Source organism: Buteo buteo, chromosome Z, assembly GCF_964188355.1.
Source record: "Buteo buteo chromosome Z, bButBut1.hap1.1, whole genome shotgun sequence".
Classification (NCBI taxonomy): Eukaryota; Metazoa; Chordata; class Aves; order Accipitriformes; family Accipitridae; genus Buteo; species Buteo buteo.
In genome coordinates, this window is record NC_134204.1 from 51,948,588 (window position 1) to 51,966,159 (window position 17,572).

The window sequence follows — 17,572 nt, forward strand, 5'->3', positions numbered from 1 at the left end:
ATATCAGACTATCAATTAAGCCTAGGCATCCTGTAGGCTGTTGTTCAGTTACTAACTGTTCAGTTTACAAATGCTATTCTAAGAAAAATTAACTATAAACGCACCCTGGAACGTTATAGTCTGGCAGAAGTGGAAGCCTTGATACGTTGCTAGAGGAAGAGTTGACTAATCTTCTAAATTTCAAGTACAAAATTACCGTATCTTTTTAACTTACTAAAAATGCTGATGCAGTACTGCCTCAGTGCTTCATTCCTTCCTGAGCTGTTTCTTTCTTCAGCTATCTAGCTACCAGCAAAAGACTAGTGAGGCTTGATTTCTGCTAGGCATTGTTGCAATGTGTTTGCATAAAATAAGATCTTTCTGGGGCCTCGGTCTGTTCTTAGAATTGGACTAAGCAAAACTTTTTTTTTTTTCTGGTTTTAAACCACCATATAAATTTTGAGAGTAAGAGTAAACGGAAATGCAAAGTACATAATAAACTGCATCTTCTTCTGTCATCTCTAATTGCAATTTCCAGACCACTAGGAAGTTTGGTATGATACACCTATCTGCCCAATAAGATCCAAGGCTGATTTAAATCAGCATAATTTCATGACTGTGGAACACAGATGCCTACTTTGATATGCATGCAGGAAAACCAGAGAAGATTTTTAAAGAACTTACCTACTAAAGCATGAAAACTGAATGACAGAATCTAAGCTGATCTCAAGGACCTTGTGACTGCTTTTTTGGGACAATGCTATTTTTTGCCATTAATTTCTATTTACTATCATTGGAGGGGTATTGAATGTCCTGCTTGTATGGTTGAACATCTAACAGATACTTTGAACTTCATTAAAATAAGTTTAAAAAAAAAGAAGAGAGAAAGAGGTTTAAAAAAAAGGCTTTAAAAATCAGTCAGTGCACTGTGGGTTTTTTGTTGCAATAGTTTTGAACAGTTACCTCATAAGATTCTTCTCCTAATCTAACAGAGAAAAAAGGCAGCATTTGCGACGAAACTACTGAGGTGATTCTCGCATAAATCATGTTTGAAATAAAGAATATGTAACGCTGAAATGCAATACAAAGTGAAAACCCCCTATTACCTTTTATCAAAACAATAAGTAACAAAGAAAAGGCAAAGCATTGTATCTTTCTTGTTAAGAGTAAATTTAATAAAAGTAGTTTCTTATTAAACAATTATTATGCTTTTTAGATAAAATTTCCTGTAAAGTGAACATTTTTGAACAAACAGGACAGAAAATGTTACCACAGATAGTAAAACTATACCAAAAATAATATAAAAATATGTCCATATTTTATGCAGCTATCCACAAACTGCAGACAAGTATAGCTATTTCTCTGTAAATGTGTCAATGATACAAATACATATATGGGAAAGATAATTTCTTACAGTCTGTTGTGCATGTATTTTTAAAAGCTTAACAAAGCTCAATTTTGCAAACAGCAGCTGTGCTTTTCAAATTGTATTGCTCAAAGTTAGGTTCCTATGTCTACACTTAAGTTGACAGTCAACAATAACTTTATTTTGAACAAAAAACTCAGTAATGGTGAAAATCAGTCAAAACAGATAAAACTTAACATCTCTGACAGTCAGGCTGCTTCTGTATCCAACTACCTGAATCTATGGATATTTCTATATCTAGAGATAGATTAATATCTGTATCTACGTATCAAAACTTAGACTGAGAAACCCAGCTTTGGACCTTTGGCCAAAAGGACAGAAAGATTAAGGAAAGAAGCACTCGGGGGGAAATGACAGAGTCTGCGTAGCTGGGAGAAGGAAACAACAGGCACTTCCCCTGCACTTTCTGTCCACTGCCCCTGTAGCCCATGGGATCAGGGATTTATGGGAGAGAGAAGGAAGCAAGTAGAATATTTGGGGACAGGCTACCAGCATGGACCCTAGTGACACAACAGTTCTGCAGCAGCTTCTTTCTTACTCAGCAGTCACTGCCATGGGGACACCTGACATTGTAAGACCCCAAGAAAACCTGAACCAGGATGCTGGGAAGCAAGAGCTCTGAGAGAAAGGGACCCCAGAGTGATATTATGGCCATTACTGAATAAAGGCTTAGCTTAATTATCAGTAAATGGAGTAACTATCCAAACACGTCAGCTAAATATACCCCTGGTTAAATAACCTACAGTTCTCAAACATCTTTTAAGTCAGTAATTTATCAACAAATCAGGAGTTGGCTAAATATATGACATCATGGTATCTCTCTTATGCACATCTAGTTTAAGAGAAATGCTATGCACAGCATATAAAAGACAGGTATATTTCGAGATTTGTCTATACTTCCTAGAAGTTCATTCACTTACTGTTTATGCTTACAGCTATGAAGGGATTTTTCTCACATTTTAAAATTCCAGTGCTTGGAATGACAGGGCTCCAAAATTTTGCTGGCCTGTCTCCTTCATGCTAGTACACAAATTATACAAACAATGACAAAAAACATCCCAAATTTTAAGAGGATGTATTTGAATTAGAAGGCATATGTCTTTCTGTATAGGAATTACAGACAGAAACAGAGAAATAGTTTCAGGTAATTCAGGTAGTTTCAGCAGTGTGATTCAAATCATGCATTGTTCATCTAAATTCTGTTTTCAGGAATGAAGAGTATTCTGTTAATAGAGATACTGGCACTGACAGTCCTCATATAGATACGTTTCCTTGTTTGGAGAAACAAAAGAAAGCTATGCTTATCATGAGTTAGTAGGAATTACAAACTCTGCCTTTGTAGTCTGTCCCAGAAAAGGGGAAGGCACATGGAAGGCGAGGGACTCTTTCATCATTCATAAGAAATGTTGCTGTCACTGACTAAGTAGACAGAGAGTTTTCTTCTATTTTTTTCCAAATGAATCCCTACAACCCTCTCATGGTGAAGCTAAACTTTGAGGAAGTTGCTGGACTAACAGGTAGGAGAATCAAAATTCTTGGTATACACCACAGACAGGTATTTCGGAAAGACAAAAACAGTACTACTATCCTGTAAAACCTCTCCATGCTTCTTTCTCAAGATAGAAAAGTCATTAAAATGTAAACAGTGGGTGGTCTGTATGCATATCCACCCAGGTATCAAGTAAGGCTCCATTCTTTCTCTCACAGCTGAATGATAAGGGATCAAAATAAATGTTAAAATGAATACTTTGATTTAGCATTTGAGTCAAAATGCCACGTGTCAAATGCCTTAATTTAGTAATCCTTACTAATATGTATCCTACTGTGCACAGTTTCATCAGTGGAAGTGACCACTACTGCTCCTGAAGTTTCTCATTATACTTGTGATTAGACGATATTTGAGATGTAAGGAGGTCTTCTGTCAAACCTAATTAATACCTTTGCTTTCCATGTGCTAATCTTGTTCCTTGTTAAACACAAATTAAATTGTAAAATTCTACTTAAACCTTAAAAATACCAAGACAGCTCTTTTTTTCAGCTACTTTAATGAGATTCCCCATTCCACATTAGTAACTCATTCACAAAGACCGGTTGACAGTTGCTTTTATTAATCCTGTTGATTTTATTGTGTTCTGTTAATCATATTTTGGACTGTGGTAAAAAAATGCATGGAATAACTCACACTCCATTAGCATTTCCTACTCTCCCCTTTAAAACTCTCTTCAAGTTCCACTGGATTTCATACAATTGTTTAATATTGTCACAAAAAAATATATGTTGTTTCCTTTGAGTTATTAAGTAGGTGCTTGAAAAATTCCACAGACTTCCTGTTTGGAACTACAAAATACTGGGTAGAATACCCTGAATTTTAAAAATAGGTATATTTCATATTTCACAAAATGCTTACCAGAAAAAGAATGCGGATGTGTATAAAATTGATTCTGAGAAATTCCACCAGTATCTATTTCAACTACTTAAAACAACTTTTAAATTACACTTAGAGCACACAGTAATTGTTAATTTTGAAATACTGTAGTTTACATCTACCCTTTATTTCTGCATACTTAAGGAGTCCTATCCCACAGACAGGAATCATTTAAGTAAAATGATGATATAAGTGTTACTTGATAAGCAAAACAATGGCATTCTTTCTCTTCTTCCCTCTGTTCTCCACATGGAGACAATGTCTTTTAATTCATTGTTAGCTTTTATTCTGTAATGTGACTTCATTATATAATTACCTAATTTACTTTAATAAATAAGATTTGATTATTAAAACCAAATCCATTAATGTGTTGCAGTTTTTAATCTCTGATTACACAGACTGGCTCCTAATATTTCAAGATGGAGCTCAAAAATCAGTTGTTGACTTACAACATTAATTCTCAATGTCATTAAAAGATCATTTGCTTTCAGGTATACATGGCTAGAACAAAGACACTTCATATTGCGAAGTAAGGTTTAGTTTGCCATTGTATTTCATTAAGAATATTTCTGTTTTAATTGGAAAAACTGATAGAATGACAACACAACACTTAATAAACATCCATGTTATTAGAAGTATTCAGTACAATTGACTGTAATTCTTCAACTGTGTTCCTGTGCAAGCAAACATAGATTTCAGTGCAGATGGTATACCCCATCCCCTCCAAAGTCCCCTAAGCCTGTAATTATGCAAATTATGTCAGTGACATTAGAGGTCTGCAAAATTGTTCTGAGTTTGCAAATGATCATGATTTTACCAGAGACAAATGAATTTCAAATATATAGATAACAGCATGGAGTTTGGTGTACAAAAACAAGCCCTCCAAAAGCAAACAGTTATCTTTTTCAAAGGTACTTTTACACTCATCAAAACAACAGCAATTGTGAATGTATTTGTTTATGTTCTCAGGTCGATGAACAAAAATCAACAGAGTCTATATTGCATACATCTGGAGTCTATTTGAATGATAATTTTTGGACAAGTATATTATTTGTTGTACAGAAGACAAAAAAGTAAGGGTTTTTTCTTTGCACTTTGAGAGGTGAAGTCTTTGAGAAAGTTTTTGTTTCTCCTATGCTGCTGAATAGGACAACAACAACAAGCACAACTAGAATGGTTAAAGATATTAGAGAAAAAAAGGAACATAATAGTTAAGTGACTTCAAGATTCAGAAAGTTAGTGAAAATTTTCTACAATACATGATTTGTAGAAAGAGGAAAAGATTTATGACTGGTCTAGATGCTGATCATTTAATCTCCATTTCTGAGACAGTTAAGAATGAGCAAGACAAATCTCTGTGATAGATACTCTAGTTACATTTGAATGTCTTGAGGTCTTTTTCAATAGGACCTTCATTCAAATGTTTGTCTGCAAATATTTTTATATTGTCTCTCCGCAAAGGGTCAACTACTTCTAGTGTGCTTCTTTGCAATTGCCAGGGCTAGGCTGGCAGACAGAGACAGTCATGCAGAGAAAACAAATGTCTCTGAAATATCACCTTACTCGCTTTTGTGCAAGACCACTATATTTCAGATTGCAACTCTTAAGGACTCTCATTCCATAATGAAGTAGGCATCAAGCTGAATGCCTCTGCATGTTTTGAAGTGGAGGCTGCCCCTTTTTTTTTATTTTTGGCGGCAGCTATTCATATATCCCTGGCTACCTATTCTTTCACTTTTGTGATAGTCTTCCTGATTTCTGTGCGGCTTGTTACTAGCCTCCATGAGGTTGAATTTCTTGAAGAAATGTGTCATTCAAACAACATCCCATCCTTTACTGTGAAACCAGATTTGGTTTATTCTTTATTTTGATTGTTTTCAATTGTCTATTACAGTACCTGCAGAGGTACTGTCTCTAAGGACAGCCAAATGCCATTATTCCAGTGAGAAAATGATGGCTGGGATATCACTGTGATTTGTTTTTCCAATTTTATTTGAATTAATATGGAGGGATTTGAAAGTTCTGAAATTTCATAGTGTAGCCTTTAACATTTTTTCACAGGATTCATGGATCAGCAATTTAGTTTTTATGTCCCTGTAGGAAGATCATGCTAAATCCTTTCTCTTCCTCAGCCCCACAGCAATGCAAACCCATGAAAATATTTCAAGTTGACCACCAAATGCGACAAGGGTTATAGAGCCTGGCCTGTGCAGCAGTCTTGGATGAACTGCTAAGAGCAACAGTGAGCTTCCCTGTGTAACTTGTTCTGGATACTGTTTGGCATCCAGCACCCCTTAGAATGTCAAAGATAGGTCTGCCTTGGCTGCTGCAAGACAAAAACGTCTTTGTAAGATCAGTATCCCACATTCTCAAATTTGCTAGTGCAGAAACAACACATCACCCATACCTTTGCAATAATTTTATACCCACTTCATGTTTTCCGCATTTAGGAGTTTGTATATCAACATTTCTCAGTAAGCATAAGGTGTTACATTTCTTTTTGATCAAGATGCCTCTTCTTTTCAAATCCAGTAATTCCACCGCCAAGCTTTTTATTCTCTAAACATATTTTTATTGTGCAGGGCATAAAGCAGTACTTATATTTCTCTGAATTATCTGGTATTATCATAGCTGCCTCAAACAATTTTCTAATATACTCCATCAGTGAATTTATCAGCAGATCATACTCAGTTATTGTTTCTTTCCCCTTACCTTGGTTTACTGTCATAAAAACAGGTGTACAGAAAATGAGTTTTCCTCTACCCATCCCCCCTTCCAATATTAGCAAACACTACAGTGAAAAAAAGAAAAAGGACAGTATGTGGCTACAAAACACAAACAAATTTTTCTTTTGAAGTCTTTCCTTTATCATAACTCACTCAAACAGTCTGGCTTATATTAACCCGGAGTTGCTTTCTGCAGTTATGAAAACTCAAAAAAAAAAACAAAACAGAAAAGATCAATTTCATGCAGCATCTAATACTTATGTCACCCTTTTCCTCCAAGTTATATAATTGCTCTGAATTTGTTTATTTTGCATCCAGGACAAATTTTAAACAGAAATATTTTAAGTTCCAATTCTTTCTGGTAATCAACTGCATGTTTCAACATCAGATGCTACAACCTCCATTCTCAGACAGTTTTGACCAAATTCAAACCAAATCACTTTTAATGCAAAGTGTTTGTCCTAAGACACCTAACTCAATGTTCAGAGATCAAAAGATTTAACAAAACATCCCTCTCTGTTGTCACACTGAAGCTACTATTCTAAAAATGTATACACAGATAGCTGGAGCAGACACTGCAGGTAAAAATGACAGATTAATACACACCTCCCTTTTATTTTATTTTATTTAAAAATAAGAACTCTCCTATTTATTTTTCTTTAACAAGTACTGAAGCCAAGAATCAAATACAATTTCCACCAACAAATTTGATTATTGCAACATGAGAATTTTTCACTTTTGCTTCTAAATATTCCTCATGGAATGAGTAAAAACATCCAATCCAATTGTGAAGGATAGTTACCTTCACCTTCACTTTGTCATCCTTTTCTGTTAAGGGGAGGAAAAAACAGTATTAAAGTTGCGATGACCGATAACCATTATACACTTTAATGGGATCTAACCTGAGAAAGCCAAATTAAATAAGGGCTTTTCCAACTCATGATCTCATTAAAATGCTTATTGGCAAAAATAGTCAGAGCTGGATCTGATACACAATACCACAGTCCCAAAATAAAAAGACATCTTGGGGCACCTGCTTTTCTTCTAGACAATGTCAGTCCTTCCAGTTAACATAGTTATTGTGTAGCTATAAAGACTTCTGTATTATTCCAAGTTGTAAACATTTTCTTAATTTACGTACTATCAATACATGTCACTATTATTATTAATAACAAAAACATTGTTTTCCAAATTTTTCATCAAATTTAAAAGCCTTCCTAAAATGAAAGAGGAAAAACTGAAGTACACAATCAAATTAATCAAATCATAGTAATATTAGATGCAAACAAATACTAGGGTTTGTTATCCACGTACTTACTTGTGACCCATTTCATGGGCAATGGTAAAAGCGAGATTCAGACCATTGTCCTCTGCAATGATACATTTTCGTTTTTCACTGCACATTCCACTTAGATATGCTATACCTAGGAAACACAAGCACATTCAATTATTTTTTGTTATTACTAACTGTATGTCCTATGGCATTATTGACACCAAACAGATTTGAAACCTTATTGTGGTCAGAGCCATCCAAATATATAAACGGATAGCTGACAAAGGTTTATTTACTCATAAGCCAGAAAGACTGGTTTTAGCACAAAACTGGATAAAAGGTAGCAAAGAAATGGCAACCAGTGGTAGTAGGACCTGATAGTAATATTACCTGATTACATAGACTGGAATGTGCAGAAAATGTATTCTTTAAGAGCGTTGCTAGGTACCTTATTGAGATGTGATAGAACACATATGAATATCAATACTACTGTAAATGAAAATAGAAGTCTACAACAATAGGGCACAAATCCAAACAGGTATTTCCTCTGACAGACTCAGAAGAACAGAACGCAAAGCACAGAGCCATGCCCCTACATTATCACTGTTAAGTACTGATACAGTGTTCAGCATGTTAATGATTTTAAAAATGTGTAAAAGAGTCAGGTATCACAGAACTAGAAGAATTCGTAGGAGACTGCAGCCTTACAAACAGATTCATTGTAGAGGCTATGATGCCTCTACTACATAATACCTAAGTTTTCAAAAAATAGAAGCCTGAATGGTAGGCTTTTGAGTTCAAATTCAGCTTCTAAAAAGTAGAATGTCTGTAATTGTAAAAGCTTGAGGAACATACAGCTTAATTTGGGTAACGGTAATTTTTTTCAGACCACAAATACATTTAGTGGGAACCTATTGTCGTCACTCATTTGAAATTTCAGAGTAAGCAATCTAAGCACTGTTTCAAGTGTTTGGCCTTCTTCCCAGGAACATCCTTTCAATGGAATGGTGCCCTCTGGATCAACATGTTTGCTGGATGTTTGCATCTAAAGGTCAAGTTTGAAATGTTTGACAGGGTTTGAAATTTAGTCATAATTATCATTCTAAGTTAACAAGATAAAAGTCATTCTTCTTACAATCCAAGTATTTGTCAGTCTGTGAGCACAATGCCTCATCCAAAACATGAAATTCAAGTAGTAACCCCATCACTAGTCTGGCTGTGTTGCTCTCAACAGAGCTGGCTGAAAGTTTTTGGACACAGAGCTCATGACAAAAAACGTTGTTCAGGACTGAACAAAAAAATCACAAATTAGATTTGAATAACACAGAGTATTTAAACTTTTACTATTTCTTTCCAAAGAAGGAGAAAAAATGGAGCAGAGGTAAAAGTAATTTGGGATACATTAAAGGCAAAACATGTTCAAAGCAAAAAAACTGAAGTCCTTCAAATGACACCTCAGGCTAAATGTAGGTATCATTTATATTAACTCTATTGAAAATAAGAGAAGTAAGAAAGACTCTGAAATGAATTTTTTATTTTGAATGTTATGCTCCAGTGGCTGAAATAAAAAGAAAAATATTTCTAAAACCATTTTATGCCTTGTAGTTCCATAATTACATGCACTTTCAAGTTTTGATGACTGAACTGATAAAGACAGAGCTGCTTTTAATACTGTAGGCACTAAGTTGTAGAGCTAGTAACAGTACCAGAAGCAGCAGACATCAGGGCCCTGACTTCGGCCAATACCAATGAATTTACAAAGTGCTAAAACAAAATAGAAAAATTACTTTTGCCATAGACAAAATCCAGTACTGCATTTTAAAGTATTGTGGGCATTCCTATTACTAAAATGCAAACTGTTCAGAAATACTTTCCTTATTCTGCTGGTTTTGGCTGGGGTAGAGTTAATTTTCTTCATAGTAGCTAGTATGGGGCTATGTTTTGGGTTTGTGCTGAAAACAGTGTTGATAACACAGGGTTGTTTTATGTTACTGCTGAGCAGTGCGTACACACAGTCAAGGACTGTTCTGCCTCTCACCCCACCCCACCAGTGAGTAGGCTGGGGGTGTACAAGAAGTTGGGAGGGGACACAGCTGGGACAGCTGACCCCAACTGACCACAGGGATATTCCAGACCATATGATGTCATGCTCAGCAATAAAACTAGGGAGGAGGTTGACAGGGGGGCTGCTGCTTGGGCACTGGCTGGGCATCAGTTAGTGGTGAGGAATTGTCATTTGCATCACTTGTCTTTCTTGGGGTTTAATTCTTTCTCTTTGTTATTTTCTTTTTCATTACTACTACTACTACAACTAATCATCATCAACTAGTAAACTGTTTCTATCTCAACCCATGGGTTTTCTCACTTTTACCCTCCTGATTCTTTCCCCCATTCCACTGGGAGGGGAGGGAATGAGTGGCTGTGTGCTGCTTAGTTGCTGGCTGGGCTTAAACCATGACACTTACTGATGAGGGCTATCTTCAGTTGGATAAAACATACTTGCTGGGATCTACAGAAAGAGAATTACCAAACCTCCCTCTGCCTGTTGATGTTGAGTACTAAACTGAAAACTGTCTGATGCTTTCTAGTTTTCTGCAGGGAAAAGAAGCCCCCTAACTTTCTTTTGGCCTCTAAAATGGCAGGTTCAGGTACATTAGAAGTATCTTTCCATACAACAACATGAGTACTATCAGCTGCTGTCTACTATCCTTCTTGCCACCCAGTTTATTCCCAAAGAACTATGCACATTGCAAGTTTCATACCTATTCTGCAGAAGAAGCAGTCAGCAATAGTAGGCATTTTCAATGATACTCAATATATATATGTATCACCAATAATGTTTTTATACTTGGCACTCCTTGAAGGGAATTGATTATGTTTGACCTTTATAAGTGTAACATACAAAACATAATACCTGCATTTCATTTAGATTGAATTAGATTTCTGACTCCAGAAATGTCCAAGTGCATCAAATGCAATTAATGCTTTATGACTTTTCCCCTATTAAACAAAGTCAACCTCGTATGGGAAAGCCACATCCAACAGCAGCTACTGGATATAAATCAGCCAACTACTAGCTGTGAACTAGTTTCATGTCTTGTCCTTGGTTATTAATTTCACATGCAGAGAAAAAGAAACTGACTTCAGTAAGCAGCTGCTCTTGCTTAGTCGTCTCTGCATTAGGTAAGAGAAGGAATTTCTTCTTTAAATACATGTATGTTCACCGCAGCTTCCTGTGGCTTATTAACACAGCTGGAACTGCTCCAAGGTTAAATCCACAAGAAAAAAAAAACAATGAACAATTGCTCCCTTGTTATGATTAAGGTATTCCTGGTGAACTCCATGGTCTCAACACACAGCTTCAAATTAAAACACTTAGTATCTGAAAAGTGTTGGCTAGAAAGGAGTAATATCCTCTCACTGACAATTTAAGATCCTGTTATTCATCTATAAAGAAAGCTGTGTTTTGAAACAAAAAAACACTGAATGAATACATGCCAAATGTAAATTATTCAAATTACTTCACTGTGTAGATAAGTATTTCTTAAGTTAATTCAGAAGAAAATACATGCAATATCAATTGAGAGAGTAAAGCTTTACCGTTGTGCCCTACAAGTACCACATAAGAGACTACATTTTCTTATCAAACAGGTAAATACCCAAATGAAATACATGCTGCTTCAGAAAAGTAGAACTTTTGCCAAAGTCATAGCAGTGGTTTATTACTACTACCATTACTGCCACCTATACAGATGGGTATTTCATTCTACACAATATGATAAATTTTCTTTAAAATTTTCTGGTTTCTTAATGAACATCCTCATCAAATCATCAAACTATTTATTCTTTCAAAGTAGGCAGACATTTACAACTTCTCTGTTGAAAAGCCGTGGTTCGGCTCAGGATGTTACACAAAACACATTACCAACTTGTCCTGGTTTCGGCTGGGATACAGTTCTTCTTAATAGATGGTACAGTGTTTTGGATTTAGTGTGAGAATAATGTTGATAACACACTCCTATTTTAGTTGTTGCTGAGTGGCACTTACCCTAAGTTAAGGATTTTTCAGTTTGCCATGCTCTGCCAGCAAGCAGGTGCACAAGAAGCTGGGAGGGAGCACAGCCAGGACAGCTGACCCGAACTAGCCAAAGGGATATTCCGTACCATAGGGCATCATGCTCAGTTTATAAACTGGGGGAGTTGGCCAGAAGGGTGGGATTGCTGCTTAGGCATCAGCCAGTGGGTGGTGAGCAACTGCATTGTGCATCACTTGTCTTTTTTTGGGTCTAATTCCGCTGGGTTTGTTATATTCCTTTTCATTACAATTGTTACTACTGTTGCTATATTTAAATTATTATTATTGTTGTTATTATTATTATATTATATTTTATTTTAGTTATTAAACTGTTCTTATCTCAACCCATGAGTTTTACTTTTTTCCCAATTCTCCTCCCTATCCCACTGGGAGGGGGGAGGAGTGAGCAAGAGGCTGTATGGTGCTTAGTTGCTGGCTGGTGTTAAACCACAACACAACTAAAGCATCCAAACAAATTTGTCAGCTTTATCTACTTATTCACGGCTTGCTGCCCATAACATAAATCCACTACGTATATTAAAAGGCTACTGTCAGCATTGCCCACAGGAACAAAAACTCCACGTAACAAAACCAAAATCAGATTAAGAAATATGCAGTCAAACATACAAACATTGCTCTTTCTTACAGTGACCATACACCATGCAAGTATGGCTTCAATATGTCTGCATTTGTAATACTGCATTCTAAAAGGCTAGAGAATGGTTATTATTTTTTCCCTTTACAGTGATCCAACAAAATAGAGTTAATATTCTGAAAGTCTTAATCACACAGATTACTGATTTAGGACATCTGAATTTCTTTTCCCCTAAAACTTCCTCAGTTTCACAACACATTCAAACCTAGTTTGTCAAGCCATTAGCTATGTGCTTATTCTGAATCCCTTCCCTTATATTTGCTCCAAAATCTACTTGCTAATTTTCGATGCTGTTAGAAGAGAGAGACCCTTCCACATACCACCAGTTTAATACATTGATATCACCTGGATATCACCTCTACACATTCCTGAGCTATTTCACAGCGCTTCTGTTTTGGGAACAGTAATGTTCTGCCCAACAGATTTTTTTTCCTAGATTATAAGGCAGTAATGACTATCATAAATACAGAAAAAAGCTCCCATAATGTATTCTTTGATGAAAAGGGATAGGGCATCACCCAGATATTCTCTCTACTACTGATCAAGAGCAGAGTCTACCTGAATTTCCAGTCCATATGAAGTCAAAGTTCCATAAAAACTAAATACATATGTTCCAACACTTGAAAACACAAGCTGAAAGAACTGAAAAGAGCATACGTTTGTATAGCACAGTTAAAAAAAAAAAAGGCATTTCCATTTTAAAGCATTTTTTAATGAGGGAGGATATTATATTCTCAGGAATCTATTGATAGTATGCTACTTGTTGTACTATCTATCCATCAGTAAAAATTGCCAAATTTGACCATGATGAAAAACAGTAAAACAGAACACATTCACCGTGCCTACTGCATTCCCTACTGCCATATAGGTAAAATAATGAAGCATACTATGTTGGATGCACATTAGACATAATTTCAACAATATTGAAACTATTCATGAACTTAATGAATGATGGATCTATTTTTATTTAATTAGTATACATACAATGGATATTGCTAAAGCATGTACTATGAATAAAACTAGTATTTATGATTGGAATTTTCTCCTAAAGTTTCTACACCAAGCTTTATAAACATTAATATAAAACACTGATGAAATACAGGTAAGCTTGAAATGGATAGAAAACATGCAGAAAAACTGATGACAATTTGAATCACAAACTTTCAAAAAAACCAACTTTAGCCTTCAGAAGGTGCCATGCAGTGATATGCTCCTGATAGCATGACTTTAGTTTGAATTGTTGATGAGGCACAAACCTAGCAAGCCATTGCAATAGAAACATAACTTAATGCCCATGTACATCTGGCTTTTGATTCAAACATAAGTATTTTATATTTGACCCAGCAAATCAATGGGCCTGTGAGCATAAATTATAGTACTTAACTGGACTTGAATACTAATCTAACAAATTATTTTAATTAGCAGCCCAGATGCTTTTCTTCATAAGCAGGAGAAAAAAGCTTTCCACAGAGCTGACACTTTAAAGTCTAATTAGTACAAGCTGCTCTGAATAGAGTCCCAGAGACTGACAATTTCCAGGAAAAAAAAGCCTTGTCAGTGAATCAGTAGTGCTTAAACATGGCAGCAATCAAAACAACACAGTTAACTAACAGGAATCCTACATGCAAACAGAAAAGTCTAGAAATATTTTTTTTTCTTTTTAAAGTGAGAGATATTCACAGTGATGATAACTATACCTATGTGTATGCATATATATACAAATGCACATACACACTGATGCAAGACGTTAGAAAAAATAACGGGATAAACCTGTCAACTTCAGCTCCATTTTACACAAACATAACTCAAATTTTATTCACCTGTTTTGCTAGTTTATGATTTATGTGCATTTTAGAAAAACTAATGCTTCCAGAAAAAGAATATATCAATATCTAATAAGTGTGCGATTTTATGTTTCAGAATAGAGTATTAAGCTTACTTTTCTCCCTTTAAACAAACTGCTGCACTTTAATCCTTAGAGTGGGGAAAAGGTCTAAAATCGGGGAGGGCATATCAATGTATGCCACACCTACATGAACAAATTCTGAATGTGTGATTGTACAGTTTTAGGCCCTTAGTTTTTGCACCTTATGAACAGTCCACAGATGTCTAATATGTTATTACAGGGATGGAATGGCAGAACTGCTGGATGATACTAATTTTCTTCTAAAACAAAGCCCACATGGAAAACACTTCTCTTAGGATGAATACACAGATGGGACAGTAGGTGAATCTTCCCCACTGTCCACTCCTGGCCTTTGCTGACAAGTGGTGTAGGGATCCCCTCAGGTAAAGGCTGCATCCATACTGCCGTATTTAACAGCCACCAAAGCATGTATTCTCTGAATTTGGGTATTCCTTCTTAACCTGCTTCAGAGTTTGGGTCCATAACATGTAATGGCAAATGGCTCCAGAGTGTAATTGGGTACAACAGTACTTTTTTCTCTTTTTATGAAGAGTGCATAGGGAGTATTCTAACTCAAATATAAATCTCTGTTCATCCATTCAAAGCCATCTATGCCTTCCTAGATCTCTGTCAGCTATCTCAATGACAAACTGAGAAGCTCTAGCACATTTAGGAACTCCTCAAGCAGAAGCCAACCACACCTTTTTGACATCTATAAGATGCCCTCTGCATCCCTTACCTTGTTCTACTACAAACTTTCTGACAAAAGTCATTATAGTTAAAAGGCCACGTGTACCATGGTTTAATAAAAGACCAGCATTATGCTTTTTCTATGGTTCTCTATTCTTTCCTAGTCAATCCTAACAGTCACTTTACTCAGCTGATCAGTGAGCTGGCATTTTCAGAGAACTGTCCACTATCATTCTCCAATCTCTTTCCTGAGAGGTAGCAAAGCCCATGGTTTCACACATATAAGCTAAAGACTCTTTTTTTTTTTTTTTCTTAATATGCATTACTTTATATTTGAAAATACTTAACTTCACCTGCTCTTTCACTGCCTTTTCACTATCATGATGTTCATCTACAATTCTTCTCGTCAGCTTTATACTGAACTATCCAGAATGCTTCAAACCATAAGAAAGCATACTCAGGCCACCACTATTCGAAATACTTTATGAAGCAAGGCAGCTCAAACTCAAGGACTCCTCCTTCTAATGCAAAAGCTGACAAATAATTCCCATGTCTTGTTTTTTAACTTTTAAGCAACATATGAAAAAAATGTCTTAAAAATTTAATGGAAAAAATTTAAAGCAACAATACACTGCAATATGGCCTCGAAGTACAGCCAGTACACTTTAAAAACCTTTTCATTGTCCCTTTTTTTTTTTTTGTAACATCACCAAGTGGAAAACCTGTCCATAAAAATATGCGTGAACAGGAAAAGACAAAGGTGCAAAAGAAAACTGCATGCTGGAAAATGAAAAGAAAAAAGCTATAAATTGAAAAAGGAAAGCGTCACAACTTCCTTTCCTCCACATTTGACTTTCTTTTGCACCTGTAATCTAGCAACAGAAAAAACTTTGTTAGATTGTGTATAATTGATGTTGAAGACGGCCTAAGTCATTCTGTTCAGAAGACAATTTGAAAAATCATAGCATATGGAGTAAGATGCAACAAAGATTTTCTTCCCTTCATATTTTCTCATACTATTAATATGAAAGAAAAATAAAATGCTATCTTTCTAAGCAATAACTTAATCTTCTTCTAAGAAATTGAACTAGTTTGATCCATTACTCGAACTTCCTCATGGCATGATTTTCATAAACAATTCTTCCAGATGTTTGTTTTACATGGCATAGAAGAGTATTAATAAACTTGATCCACATTTATAAGTTTAACTTTTGGACAGAAGTAGAAAAGTCTATTTTTAGGACTTACACAATAAGGACTTTCAGTCCCTAAATTACATGGGTAACTTACAAGAGAGCCCTATGAAAGCTTCATGGAACTCTGCTGTATACAATCAACTAAGATGTGACTTTTAAAAGGAGACACCTCACTGCTTTGGCAACAAAACTGAATGGGGCTTTCCAAAGTAAAGTGGAAGCTTGTTACTTAAAAAGCCAGAAACAGGTTTCAAGCTGAGCACCAGCCACTTCAGAACAGCTTTCACCAAATACATGCATAAATAAATTAATCTTGAGGATATGCTTTTCACTGATGCATTGGAGAGACATAACAGATACACAGTTCACTTCGAATGAGTATCACATGCCTCAGATTAAGAGTTGGTGCCCATCTCCTACCACAACACTCTGTTTCTCTATGTTGACAAAACCCTTGTTACTCTACAGACAAGACGGGGAGATGATGACAGTGAACACTGTGGTACACCACAGGAAATATTTTTAACAACTCAAACTTGCTTTCTGTGTTTTCCAACTTGTTCTACAATTACATTTGCTTTACAGGTGGGCAATGTAACAATGTTGTTTTGCAGCCTTCAGGTTGTATTTGTAGCTTTCTCTACCAGCCCCTTCTGGGGATCATATTTTTTGCTGGGGCAAAAATGAACAGGGAAAGCTGTGTGAACTAGCCATTTCCAGTCCTCATGATATCTAAGCATATGGCACTTCTGATCTTGGGATTACCTGTAGTGAAACAGGAATGAGAATTCACTCTTTACAAAGAAAAGTTTTTGTCATTGTCCATTACTTTCTTATATACATACACAGCATAAAAAAGACCATTACGATAAAACGTCTTTTAAAACATTGTGCTAGATGGAGAAAAGCAGAGCTTGAATTCTGCTTTTCTTTGATAGAATGAATCCTAACCTAGAAGCTAAGGAAAGACTGCTATTAATGGATCATCACAAAGACTAGAAAATATGTAAACTCAACCATACATTTTTCTTTTAATTATTTACCTCTGTGACCAGATACACCACTACTCCAGAATGGCAACTACAGTTGTATAAAGTGTTACAAGATGGTATGTGTGCACATGGTATGAAGGCTCTATCTATTCCTTTGACTAATTGTCTCTACCTTTCTGTGTACATATATATGTATTTTTCCTTTTTTTCCATTCTTTTGATCCTTATT

At 35.7% G+C, this 17,572-nt stretch overlaps 1 protein-coding gene across 1 annotated transcript in view; it reads right to left on the reverse strand.

Moving 5' to 3' along the window:
- ADAMTS19 (ADAM metallopeptidase with thrombospondin type 1 motif 19) overlaps window positions 1-17,572 on the reverse strand; it is a 150,592-nt gene that overhangs the window by 64,965 nt on the left and 68,055 nt on the right. The window contains exon 8 of the mRNA XM_075020924.1: window positions 7,875-7,980. Within this exon, the coding sequence (XP_074877025.1) occupies window positions 7,875-7,980 (106 nt within the window). The remainder of the gene's footprint in view (window positions 1-7,874; window positions 7,981-17,572) is intronic.